This window comes from Tinamus guttatus, unplaced genomic scaffold, assembly GCF_059628265.1.
Source record: "Tinamus guttatus ecotype Peru unplaced genomic scaffold, ASM5962826v1 Tinamus_guttatus_pri_ptg000887l, whole genome shotgun sequence".
In the NCBI taxonomy this organism is placed as follows: Eukaryota; Metazoa; Chordata; class Aves; order Tinamiformes; family Tinamidae; genus Tinamus; species Tinamus guttatus.
In genome coordinates this window covers 1-12,091 of record NW_028289421.1, presented here as the reverse complement: position 1 = coordinate 12,091, position 12,091 = coordinate 1, and the positions used below count along the sequence as shown (strand labels likewise).

Sequence of the window (12,091 nt, the reverse complement as noted above, 5' to 3'; positions counted from 1 at the left end):
CCACCGGCGGCTGCGGGGACACGATGGGGGGGGGGGAGGGGGTCAGTGGGGGGGGGGGCGACACGGGGGGGGGTTGGGGGGAGCGGCTCTCACCTCGCGGGGGGGTCTCCGTGACGTCACCGCTGCTCCTGGTGGGGGGGGGGGTGACCCCTCCCTGCACCCCCCAGCTTTGCCCATCCCCCCCCGCAGACCCCATGCCCCCCCCCCAAACTGTCCCAAATGACCCCCAAGGGCCCCCTCCCGTTCTGCCCCCCCCCGCCCGGAACCTGCCCCCCCCAAAACGGGGCTCCAGGCGCCCCCCAACGCAGTGGGGGAGGGGCAGGACACGATCTGGGCAGGGGGGTGACACAAGCCCCCCCCCCCCCCCTTTATTTGCAGTCATTGAGCTCTAAAAACAGGATGAAAAAGGCATAAAAAATAATTAAAAAATAAAAAAAAGGAAGGGGGGGACAACCGCCAGTGACGTCATCAGCGATGACCTAATCCTGCGGGGGGGAGGGGCCGCTGTGCCCCCGCCACGGGGGACGGGTCCGAGCGAAACCCCCCCCCCCCCCCGGTCCAAAGGGGGTCCCGGTCCGGGGGGGCCGGGGGTGCCCCCCCCTCAGGACATTTTCCAGAGGGCGAACGAGGCCGTCGTGACGACCCCGACCAGCAGCACCGGGGACCACGAGCCGGAGCCCACGGCGGCGGCCAGGGCGGCCTGGGGGGGGCAGGGGGTCAGCGGGGCCCCCCCGGGCGGCTTGGGGGGGCAGGGGGTCAGCGGGGCCCCCCCGTGTGCCTGGACCCCAGGAAGCCTCATCATGGGGGGGGGGATCTCGGTGCCCCCCCCACCCACCCCATGAAGTCTCCATGGGGGGGAGAGGATGTCTGTGTCCCGGGGGGGATTTCTCTGTATCCCGGGGGGGGTCCCCGTGTCCCGGGGGGGGTCCTGGGGGTCCCAGCCCCCCCGCACTCACCCAGCTGTCCTGGCCCCACACCCAGCCCATGAGGGGGGGGTCTCCGTGTCCCGGGGGGGTCTCCGTGTTCCAGGGGGTCCCAGGGGGTCCCAGGGGGGTCTCTGTGTCCCGGGGGGTCCCGGGGGGGTCCCCGTGTCCCGGGGGGATCCCGGGGGTCCCGGCCCCCCCGCACTCACCCAGCCGCCCTGGCCCCGCACCCAGCCCATGGTTGGGGGGGGGGGGGGGTCTCTGTGTCCCGGGGGGTCCTGGGGAGGTCCCAGGGGGTCCCGGGGGGGTCTCCGTGTCCCATAGGATCCCGGGGGGGTCCCGGCCCCCCCGCACTCACCCAGCCGCCCTGGCCCCGCACCCAGCCCAGCAGCCGCTGCCGGAAGAAGCTCAGGGTCCAGTCGAGGCCCCGGCGCAGGATGAGGGGGCCCTGGGCCTGCAGGGCCTGGGGGGGCGCGGGGGGGTCACGGGGGGGCCGGGAATGTGGCCGGGATTCCCAGGAATCTCGGGAGAGGAGTGAGGGGAGGGGTCTCCCATCAAGGGGGGGTCCCAGGGGCCTCACGTGCAGGAGCAGCCGCGTAAAACGGGTTGAGGATTGGGGGGGTCCCGTGTTAGGGGTGTCCCGGGAGTCCTAGGGGGGTCCCGGTGGTCCCAGGGGGGTCCCAGGGGCTCAGGGGGGCCCTTGGGGGGTCCCGGTGGTCCCAGGGGGGTCCCAGGGGGGTCCCTGTGGTCCCGGTGGCCTCACGTGCAGCAGCTGCCGCACGACCGCATAGAACAGGGTGAGGATTTGGGGGGGTCCTGGGGGCTCAGGGGGGTCCCAGGGGGGTCCCGGGGTCCTCACGTGCAGCAGCAGCCGCACGGCCGCGTAGAACAGGATGAGGATTTGGGGGGGTCCCGTGTTAGGGGGCTCAGGGGGGGATCTCAGGGGGTCCCAGGGGCTCAGGAGGGTCCCAGGGGGGTCCCGGGGTCCTCACGTGCAGCAGCAGCCGCACGGCCGTGTAGAACAGGATGAGGATTTGGGAGGGGTCCCGGTGGTCCCAGGGGCTCAGGGTGGTCCCAGGGTGGTCCCAGGGGGGTCCTGGGGGGGTCCCTGTGGTCCCGGTGGCCTCACGTGCAGCAGCTGCCGCACGACCGCATAGAACAGGGTGAGGATTTGGGAGGGGTCCCGGGGGGTCCCAGGGGCTCAGGAGGGTCCCAGGGGGGTCCCGGTGGTCCCAGGGTGGTCCCAGGGGGGTCCCGGTGGTCCCGGGGGGGTCCCGGGGGGTCCTCACGTGCAGCAGCAGCCGCACGGCCGCGTAGAACAGGATGAGGATTTGGGAGGGGTCCCGGGGGGTCCCAGGGTCCCAGGGGGGTCCCGGTGGTCCCAGGGTGGTCCCAGGGGGGTCCCGGTGGTCCCGGTGGTCCCGGTGGTCCTCACGTGCAGCAGCAGCCGCACGGCCGCGTAGAACAGGGTGAGGATTTGGGGGGGTCCCGGGGGGTCCCAGGGGCTCAGGGGGGTCCCAGGGGGGTCCCGGTGGTCCCGGGGGGGTCCCGGAGGGTCCCAGGGGCTCAGGGGGGAGGTCCCAGGGGGTCCTGGGGTCCCAGGGGGGTCCCGGTGGTCCCGGGGGGGTCCCGGGGGGTCCTCACGTGCAGCAGCAGCCGCACGGCCGCGTAGAACAGCGCCACGATGCGGCCCCAGGACACGCGGCCGTCGCTGAAGAGGTGCCCGGCCACCCGCAGCAGCAGCCCCTGGGACAGGGGGGCCCGGGCGGCGGCGCCCAGGAGGCTGCGGGGGGGGCGTGGGGGGGGGCCCAAAGGGGGGGACCCCCCCCAGGGTGACATTCCCCAAAGGGGGACACCCCAAAGGGGGGGACAACCCCCCCAAAGAGGGACATCCCCCCAAGTGACCCCCCCCGTCCCTATAGTGACACTAGGACGGGGCGGGGGGGGCACCCAGGAGGCCGGGACAGACTCGTGACCCCCCCACTAAAGGGTGACCCCCCCCACGAGGTGACCCCCCCCCCCGTATTCCCATCCACTCCCCCCCTAAAGCCCCGTGACCACCCCCATCCTGTGTCCCTGTTCCCACCCCTGGAATTCCCTGTCCCCCCTTTCCCGCTCGGGGACTCCCATTCCCACCCCTGGAGTCCCCTGTCCCCGCTCCCACCTCTGGAATTCCCTATCCCCCATTCCCACCCCTGGAATTCCCTCCCCCCGCTCCCACCCCCGGAATTCCCGTCCCCGCTCCCACCTCTGGAATTCCACGTCCTGCTCCAGCCGGTCTCCCACCCGTCTCAGACACTCTCCCAGTTTTTTGGCGTCGTCTCCGCAGGGGGGGGGCGGCCCCAGCTCGGCCGGGACCAGCGCGGCCACCCGGGGGTCCCCGAAGTGCCCGGCCTGGTGCCGGAGCAGCCTGCGGAACCGGCAGCTGCACCGGGACCGGCACCGGCACCGGGACCCGCACCGGGGACTGCACCGGGACCAGGAACCGGGGACTGCACCGGGACCAGGAACCGCACCGGGACCTGAACTGGGACCTGAACCGGGACTGGGGACTGCACCAGGACCTGAACCGGCACCGGGACCTGAACTGGGACCTGAACCGGCACCGGGACCCGCACCGGGGACTGCACCGGGACCAGGAACCGCACCGGGAACTGCCACCGGGGACTGCACCGGGACCCGCACCGGGACCCGAACCGGGGACTGCACCGGGAACTGCACCGGGACCAGGAACCGCACCGGGACCCGAACCGGGACTGGGGACTGCACCAGGACCTGAACCGGCACCGGGACCTGAACTGGGACCTGAACCGGCACCGGGGACTGCACCGGGACCGGCACCGGGACCCGAACCGGGACCTGAACCGGCACCGGGACCCACACAGGGACCGGCACCGGGACCAGGAACCGCACCGGGACCGGCACCGGGACCAGGAACCGCACCGGGACCCGAACCGGCACCGGGAACTGCACCGGGGACTGCACCAGGACCTGCACTGGGACCTGAACCGGGACTGGGGACTGCACCGGGACCGGGAACTGCACCGGGACCCGAACCGGGGACTGCACCGAGAACTGCGCCGGGACCGGGAACTGGGACCAGGCAACTGCACCGGGACCTGAACTGGCACCGGGACCCGCACAGGGACCGGCACTGGGACCCGAACTGGGGACTGCACCGGGACCAGGAACCGCACCGGGACCCGAACCGGCACTGGGAACTGCACCGGGGACTGCACCGGGACCAGGAACCGCACCAGGACCTGAACTGGGACCTGAACCGGGACTGGGGACTGCACCAGGACCTGAACCGGCACCGGGGACTGCACAGGGACCAGGAACCGCACCGGGACCGCGATCGGCACCGGGACCCACACCAGGACCTGAATCGGGACCGGGGAACTGCACCAGGACCTGAACCGGCACTGGGAACTGCACCGGGACCAGGAACCGCACCGGGACCCGAACCGGGACCTGAACCGGCACCGGGGACTGCACCGGGACCGGCACCTGCACCGGGACCTGAACTGGGACCGGGGAACTGCACCAGGACCAGGAACCGCACCAGGACCCGAACCGGGACCCGAACCAGCACCGGGGAACTGCCTCCGGACCGGGAACTGCACCGGGACCCGAGCCGGCATCGGGAACTGCACCGGGACCAGTCACCTGGGCCAGGACCTGAACCAGCACCAGGGCCGGGACCCGCACCGGGACCTGAACCAGCACCGGGGAACTGCACCCGGAGCGGGAACTGCACCGGGAACTGCACCGGGACCGGGACCCGAACCGGGACCTGAGCCGGGACCGGAAACTGCACCCGGAGCGGGAACTGGACCAGGACCGGCACCCGGGCCAGGACCTGAAGCGGCAACTGGACCCAAACCGAGACCCGCGACCCGAATCAGGAACACAAACCAGGACCCAAACCGGGAATGGAACCGACAGCAGGAACACGAACCGGGAATGGGACCAGCACCGGCACCCGAACCGGGAACGGAATGGGCACTAGGTCCTAAACCGGGCACAGAACCGGCACCAGGAACTGGACCCGAACCGGCACCAGGACCTGAACAGGGAATGAGAACTGGGAACTGGACCAGGACCCGGGAATGGAACCAGCACCGGATGGGTCACCGGCACCAAATGACACCGGGAACACGAACCAGGACTGGGACCAGGAGCACAAACCAAAGCGGCACCGGGACCCAAATGACCCCGGGAATGACACCGGGAGCAGCAATGGGACAGGACCGGGAAGAGGGAACATGAACCGAACCGGCACCAGGATCCGAACAGCACCGGCAACAACACAGGGAGCGGCAAAGGGCCGGGAATGGAGCCGGGAGCGGAACAGGCACCGGGAACGGGAACAGAACCGGGACCGGGAGCGGGCCCCGCGCCCCCCCGGCACTCACCCCTCCAGCAGCAACGCGCCCATGCGCAGGATCGGCTCCGAGGAGGCGCCTGCGGGGAGCGCGCGTTGGGGCCGGTTCCGGGGCCGGTTCCGGGGCCGGTTCCGGGGCCGGTTCCGGGGCCGGTGCCTCCCGCCCCACTCACCGTCCTCCCCGTCCCCTTCGCCTCCTTCCTCCCCCCCCGGCGGCGGTTCCGACTCGCGCTCGCTGGACCCAGAACCGGCCCCGGAGCCGCCGCCGTCGTCCGCCGCCGCCGCCATGTCCGCACCCACGTGACCGCGGGCGGTGACGTCACCTCCCGCACAGCAGCCCTGCCGCCGAGGTGTGGGCGGGGCTACAGCGTAGATCCGCCCAATGGGGGCGTGGCCACCGCATAGGTCCGCCCGATGCGGGGCGGGGCCACCGCGTGGATCCGCCTCCCTCCCGAGCCGCACCCTAGCGACCCCGCCCCCCGCTCCGCGAGGCCCCGCCCCCGAGGGGGGCAGGAAGACGCGGGGGAGGGGCGAGGGGGGCGGTCTCTGGAACGGAGGGGCTCTGGAGCGGGGGGGGGCTCTGGAACCGGGGGGGCTCTGGAACCGGGGGGGGGCTCTGGAACCGGGGGGGGGCTCTGGAGCGGGGGCCGTTGGAGCCGTTGGGAGCGGCGACGCGGATGGGTAGGGAGGGGGGCGGGTTTGGGGGGTCTCCGTGACCCCCACCCGCCCTGATCGCTCCCCCCGGTGCCCCCCCCCCCCCGCAGGAGCCGCCATGTTGCCGCTGCTGCTGCTGCTTGTGTTGGCTCCGCCCCCGGTGAGGGCGGGGACCGCCCCCCCGCGAGCACCGGGAACCCCGCCCCCCCCGCAGACCCTCCCTCCGGTGACCCCCGGGCCCCCCCGGACACCTGGGCCCCCCCGGACGGTCCCTGCCCCCCCCCGGTCACCTGAGGGCGCCCCCCGGCTCCGCCCCCCCCCCGCTGTCACCTCTCGCGCCCCGGGGGGGGGGGTGCAGGACGCCTGGGCCCCCTTTCTGCACCCGGGCCCCGCCCCCAGCTCCCCCCCGAGGAGCCCTGGGAGCCGCCGCTGAGTGCGGGGGGGTCCCGGGGGGGGTCCCGGGGGGGGGGTCCCCGGCCGCAGCCGCCACCTCCCGCGCAGGGCGGAGCCTCCTCGTTGTGGGCGGAGCCGCCGCGGGGGGGCCCGGCCCGGCGCGGCCTCGTCTTCCTGGTGCTGCACGTGGAGCGGTGGGGGCGGAGCCCGGCGGCACCGGCACCGGCCCCGGGGCCAGCAGCATCCGGACCGGCGGCACCGGCACCGGGACGGGCGGCACCGGGATCGGCAGCACCGGGACCAGCAGAATGCGGACCGGCGACGCCGGCCCCGGCCGCGCTGCGGCAGCGGCGGCTGCAGCGGCTCCGCGCGGGGCTCCAGGCGGCCCCCGGGCACCGGCACCGGCCCCGCTCCGGCCGCGCCGCCCCCTCCCTCCCCCCCGCCGCGGCGCAGTAAAAACCGGTGCGAAAACGGGGCTCTGCCGTGACGTCATTGCGGGGCTGGGGGCGTGGCCTGCCGCAGCCCCGCCCCGCTCCTTTCGAGGAGGGACCGCCCACCCGTTCGAGCGGGAACTCGCGGCCCCGCCCCCCCCCGCGCTGAGGCGAGAGCTGCGCGCGGCGCCGGAGAGCGGGAAAAGCGGGATCCAGCGGGAAAAGCGGGATCCAGCGGGAAAAGCGGGAGCGACGGGGCCTCTGGGATCAGCCCCGGGCACCTGGGATCAGCCCCGGGAACACAGGGATCCGCTGGGGCCACCAGGACCCGTTGGGGCCCACCGGGATCCCCGGTCCCTGTCACACAGTCACCCAGCCCGACCCCCCCTCCCCCGCCCCGGATCCTCCGGGATCCACCGGGATCCACCGAGCCTCCCCCCCCCCGTGTCTCCATGGCCTCCAGCTCCCTCCCGGAAGCGGAAGCCCCAGGTGGGTCCCGGAGGATCCCGGGGGGATCCCTGCGGGGGGGGGTGGCTCCATGGCCCCCCCGCCCGCCCAGGCTGCTCCGAGGACGACGTCCTGGCCGGAACCTTCGCAGCCTGCGACCCGGAGCGCACAGGTAGAACGGAGCCGGGATCCCGGCCCGGAGCCCATCCTGGATCCCGACCCGGATCCCGGCCCGGAGCCCATCCTGGATCCCGACCTGGATCCCGGCCCGGAGCCCATCCTGGATCCCGACCCGGATCCCGGCCCGGAGCCCATCCTGGATCCCACGGCCCAGATCCCATCCTGGATCCCGACTCGGATCCTGACCCGGAGCCCATCCTGGATCCCGACCCGGATCCCGACCCGGAGCCCATCCTGGATCCCGACCCGGATCCTGACCCGGAGCCCATCCTGGATCCCAACCCGGATCCCGACCCGGAGCCCATCCTGGATCCCACGGCCCAGATCCCATCCTGGATCCCGACTCGGATCCTGACCCGGAGCCCATCCTGGATCCCATCCTGGATCCTGACCCAGATCATATCCCACGGCCCAGATCCCATCCTGGATCCCACCCTGGATCCCGACCCGGATCACATCCCGCAGCCGGATCCCACAGCCCACATCTCATCCTGGATCCCACCCCGGATCCCACCCCGGATCACATCCCGCATCCTGGACACATCCTGGATCACATCCCACTCCCTGGATCCCACCCCGGATCCCATCCTGACTCTCATCCCCCATTCATATCCTACAACCCATCTCCCCATCCCGGCTCCCATCCCGCCTCTGGATCCCGCTTCCCGGCTCCCATCCCGACCCCTTCCCGCAGGCCGGGTCCTGCCGTGCCGGGTGCTCCGCCTGGTGCGGGCGCTGGCCGGGCCGGGGGCGGATCCGCGGCGGCTCCGGGCGCTCGGAACCTTCCTGGATCCGTCGGGATGCGGTGCCGCCCTCGACATGGCCGCCTTCCGGGACGCCATGGACCGATGGATCGCGCTGTGCCGGTGCGGCTCCAGCCCGGGATACACCCGGATACACCGGGATGCACTGGGATACACTGGGATGCACCTGCATACACTGGGATACACCCGGATGTGCTGGGATACACCAGGATACACTCCCCATCCCCACCAGCTCCGACGTGGAGCCCCCGGAGCCGAGCGCGGAGAGCGACGGATCCCCGAGCTCCGGTAGGAGCCGGCGCGGCCCCTGTTCCCATTAACGCTCCCGCTTCCCACTCACGATCCCGCTGCCAATTAGCGCCCTGTTCCCATTAACGCTTCCCGGGAGGCTCCTGTTCCCATTAAGGCTTCGGGCCCCTGTTCCCGACCCCGGCCCCCGCTAACGATCCCGCCGCCAATTAGCGCCCACGGCCGGAGCCGCCTCCGGAGGCAGAGCCGGATAATGACCCCGAATCCGCAGGAGCGGCCCCGGGATCGGCTCCCGGCCGGGATGGACGGAGGGATTGGGGGGGGGGGGGGGGGGGCGACAGCTCCGCTTGCTCCGCAGGGCCGGGATGGGGATCGGAGCCGGAGCAGCCGGAGGGCGGCGGAGCCGACGCGGAGAGCGGCGGAGAGTGAGCGGGATCCCGGAATGCAGCGGGAGAGCAGGGGGATACAGGGATACTGGGGCCAGGGATATCAGGATCTGGGAACACCGGGATATTGGGGAATGGGGGGGGCAGAATCTTATGGGATACGGGATGTGGGATGCAGGATGCATCGGGACACAGGGATGTGGGATGCAGGGACACAGCGGAACGCGGGGACGCGGAGTGTGGGACATGGGATGCAGCGGGACATGGCACACGGGATGCGGGATGCAGGCGGGATACGGGAGCGCCATTCCCACGGGATGCAGCGGGATACGGGATGCAGCGGGCCCGGAGCCCCGTTCCCGTGGGCCGTGCAGGGCTCCGTCCCCGCCGGGAATGTCGCCGCGGGAGCAGGTGACGGAGCTGGGCCGGCGGCTGCGGCGGCTCCGGGCGGAGAACGCGGAGCTGCAGGGAGCGGCCGAGGGCGCCGAGGAGCGGAGCGGGCGGCTGGAGCAGGAGCGGGAGCGGCTGCAGCGGAGCCTGGAAGGGTGCGGATCCCGCGGGATGATCCCGGTCCCTTGGGATGATCCCGATCCCATGAGACGATCCCGGTTCATGGGACGATCCCGCAGGGCCCTGCGCTGCCGGGAGCGCGGCCGGGCGCAGCAGCGGGAGCTGCAGGAGCTGCGCGCGGAGCAGCTGCGGATGCGGCAGGAGAGCCGGGAGCTGCTGGAGCGGCAGCGGCGCCTGGTGAGCGCCGGGAATCCAGAGACCCGGATAGCGCCGGGATGCCGGGAGAGCAGCATCCTGCATGTTCCGGGATGCTCCCAGTCCCATCCCGGTGCCGCCGGCAGGAGCGGGAGCAGCGGGAGCTGCAGGATCGCGCCAGGAGCCTCCAGGAGGAGGTGAGGACGGCACCGGGAATGGGGCCGGAATGCCGGGAGCGGCTCCCGACCGCATCCCGCAGAACGGGAAGCTCCTGGCCGAAGGTGACCGGGCCCGGAAGCGAATCCAGGAGCTGGCGGCCGAGAAGGCCGAACTGCAGGTGACGGAGCCGGGCGTTCCGGATGGAGCCGGGCGTTCTGGATGGAGCCGGGCGCTCCCTGACGCTCCCGCTTCCCCCAGCTCCGGCTGCGGGAACACCGGGATCTGCTCCGGAGCGGGGAGGCGGCGCTGGCCGAGGTGAGCGCGGCCGGACGCGCCGGGATGCGCCCGGATGAGCCGGGAGCTCCAGAGCTGCCGCGTTCCCGGCAGAGCACACGGCAGGCGGAAGGGCTCCGGGCCGGCCTGGAGGAGCAGCGGGAAGCGCTGCAGGTACCGGCCCATTCCCGGCCCATTCCCATCCCATTCCTGGCCCATTCCCAGCCTGTTCCCATCCCCTTCCCGGCCCGGATGCCTCTTCTCCTCCCGCGCCAGGAGCTGCGTCGGGAAGCGGCCGAGCTCCGTCAGCGCCTGGGAGCCGCGTGAGTCCCGGGCGGCGCTTCCCGATCCCGGCGCTTCCCGTGGGAGCCCCGGCCGGAGCGGCCCCCCCAGCGGCTGCTCCCGCAGGATGACCCTGATCCCAGCGGAGGCTCCGGCGCCGCCGCTCAGGGCCGAGATCGAAGCTGTGCGGGAGGTGGGGGCAGCATTCCCAAATCCCGGCGTTCCCGAATCCCGGCGTTCCCGGATCCCGGTTCCCATCTGTTCCTCAGGGATATGAGGACGGCCAGGCCGGGCCCTTGTGCGGCTGCGCACCAGGAATCCGGGAGGACGACGCGGAGGTGGGTGATCCCAGCGCATCCCAACGATCCTGGCGCTCCCAGGAGCATCCCAAGGATCCTGGCGCATCCCAAAGATCGTGGTGCTCCTGCGCACATCCCAGAGCCCCTGGCCGCATCCCGGCTCATCCCATCTGCTCCACAGGGCAACGACACCGGGAAGGAGCCCCCGGAGCCGGGATGCAGCCCCTGGAGGTAACGGCAGCTTCGCGGAGCCGGGAAGCTCCATCCCGGCCCTATCCCGGCTCCATCTGGTCCTTATCTCATTCCTACCCCACCCCATCCCGACTCTAGCCTGTCCCTATCCTGACTCCATCCCAGCTCTTATCCCGGCTCCATCCCGGCCCTATCCCGAGTCCATCCCAGCTCCCTCCCTGCAGCCCCCGCCCGGAGCTGGTAGGAGCCTCCCGCTGCTCCGCACGGAGCCGGATCCCGGTTGGAGCCGCTCCCGGCTCCCAGCGGCGCCGGCCGGAGCCTCGGAGCCGCCTCCCGCGATTCCCGGGATTCCCGGCGCTCCGGCCGCTCCTGCTGCTGCTCCTGCTGCTGCTCCCGGCCCTGCTCCGGCTGCGCCCCCCCGCCGCGCGCCCCCCCGCGCCCCCCCTCGCCCTGCGCCACCTGCGCCCCCCCCCGCAATAAATCCCAAATCCCGGCGGATCCATCAGCGCCTCCGGATCCAGCGCGCCGGGAATACCCCCCCCCCCCCCCGCCCCGACCCGACCCCCCCATCACACACACGGGGCGGGCGGGGGGGGGGGTGTCCCTTTATTGGAACAGCCGCCGCGCGTAGAGGCGGAGCCAGCGGCGCCGCCCCAGCGCCGCCAGGAGCCGCCCGCGCTGCGCATGCGCGGCCGCCTCGCCCAGCAGCAGCGCGGGGGGCGGAGCCTCGGCGAGCCCCGCCCCCCCCGCCGCCAGCGGGGGGGGCCCGGAGCGAAGCCTGGGGGGGGGGGCAGAGAGAGGGGAGTGGGGGGGGGGCTCCCGGACGCCGGGGCCCCTTTCGAGGGGGGCGGATCCCGGACGCCGGGGCCCCTTTTTTGGGGGGAGGGGGGATTCCCGGACGCCGGGGCCCTGCCGATACCTGAGGGGGGTCCCGGGGGGGGTGGGGGGGCCCCGGCGCAGAGCAGGAGCCAACAGCAGCCCAGGAGGGGGAGGGGCAGGGGGCTCCTCATGGCGCCTGCGGGGACCGATGGGGACCAATGGGGCCAGTCCCAGCCCAGCCCCATCGGTCCATCCCAACCTCATCCCAATGCATCCTGGTCCATCCTGGTCCATCCCAACCCCACGCCCATCCATCCCGGTCCATCCCAACCTCATCCCAATCCATCCTGGTCCACCCCGGTGCATCCTAACCCCATCCCAGTCAATCCCGGTCCATCCCAACCTCACCCCAATACATCCTGGTCCACCCTGGTCCATCCCAACCCCATCCCAGACCATCCTGGTCCATCCCGAGCTCATCCCAATGCATCCTGGTCCATCCCGGTCCATCCCAACCCCACGCCCATCCATCCTGGTCCATCCCAACC

The 12,091-nt window shown here is 72.7% G+C and overlaps 1 protein-coding gene across 2 annotated transcripts; it reads right to left on the bottom strand.

The window, feature by feature from the left end:
- Positions 1-577: 577 nt before the first annotated feature.
- Positions 578-5,421, bottom strand: LOC148591269 (apoptosis regulator BAX-like). 2 transcript variants are annotated; one of them, XM_088537903.1, is made up of 5 exons: positions 5,342-5,421; positions 3,172-3,333; positions 2,568-2,706; positions 1,282-1,386; positions 578-700 (listed from the first exon to the last, which is right to left on the bottom strand). In XM_088537903.1, exons 1-5 carry the CDS (start codon positions 5,362-5,364, stop codon positions 602-604), a joined length of 528 nt encoding a protein of 175 aa, XP_088394029.1. In that variant the 5' UTR covers positions 5,365-5,421; the 3' UTR covers positions 578-601. The 2 variants fall into 2 exon arrangements, with proteins under 2 accessions (XP_088394029.1, XP_088394030.1); XM_088537904.1 differs by lacking the exon at positions 1,282-1,386 and having other exon boundaries at positions 584-700.
- Between the last annotated feature and the right edge of the window lie 6,670 nt (positions 5,422-12,091).

What these genes read in the sequence shown, in the direction of transcription:
- LOC148591269 (XM_088537903.1), bottom strand. Translation starts at nt 5,364, where the DNA reads ATGGGCGCGTTGCTGCTGGAGGG. An exon ending in CCGTGCGGCTGCTGCTGCAC is followed by an intron (nt 1,387 to 2,567) that starts GTGAGGACCCCC and finishes GCGCCCCCCCAG; the next exon opens with GCCCTGCAGGCCCAGGGCCC. An exon ending in TGCGGGGCCAGGGCGGCTGG is followed by an intron (nt 701 to 1,281) that starts GTGAGTGCGGGG and finishes TGCCCCCCCCAG; the next exon opens with GCCGCCCTGGCCGCCGCCGT.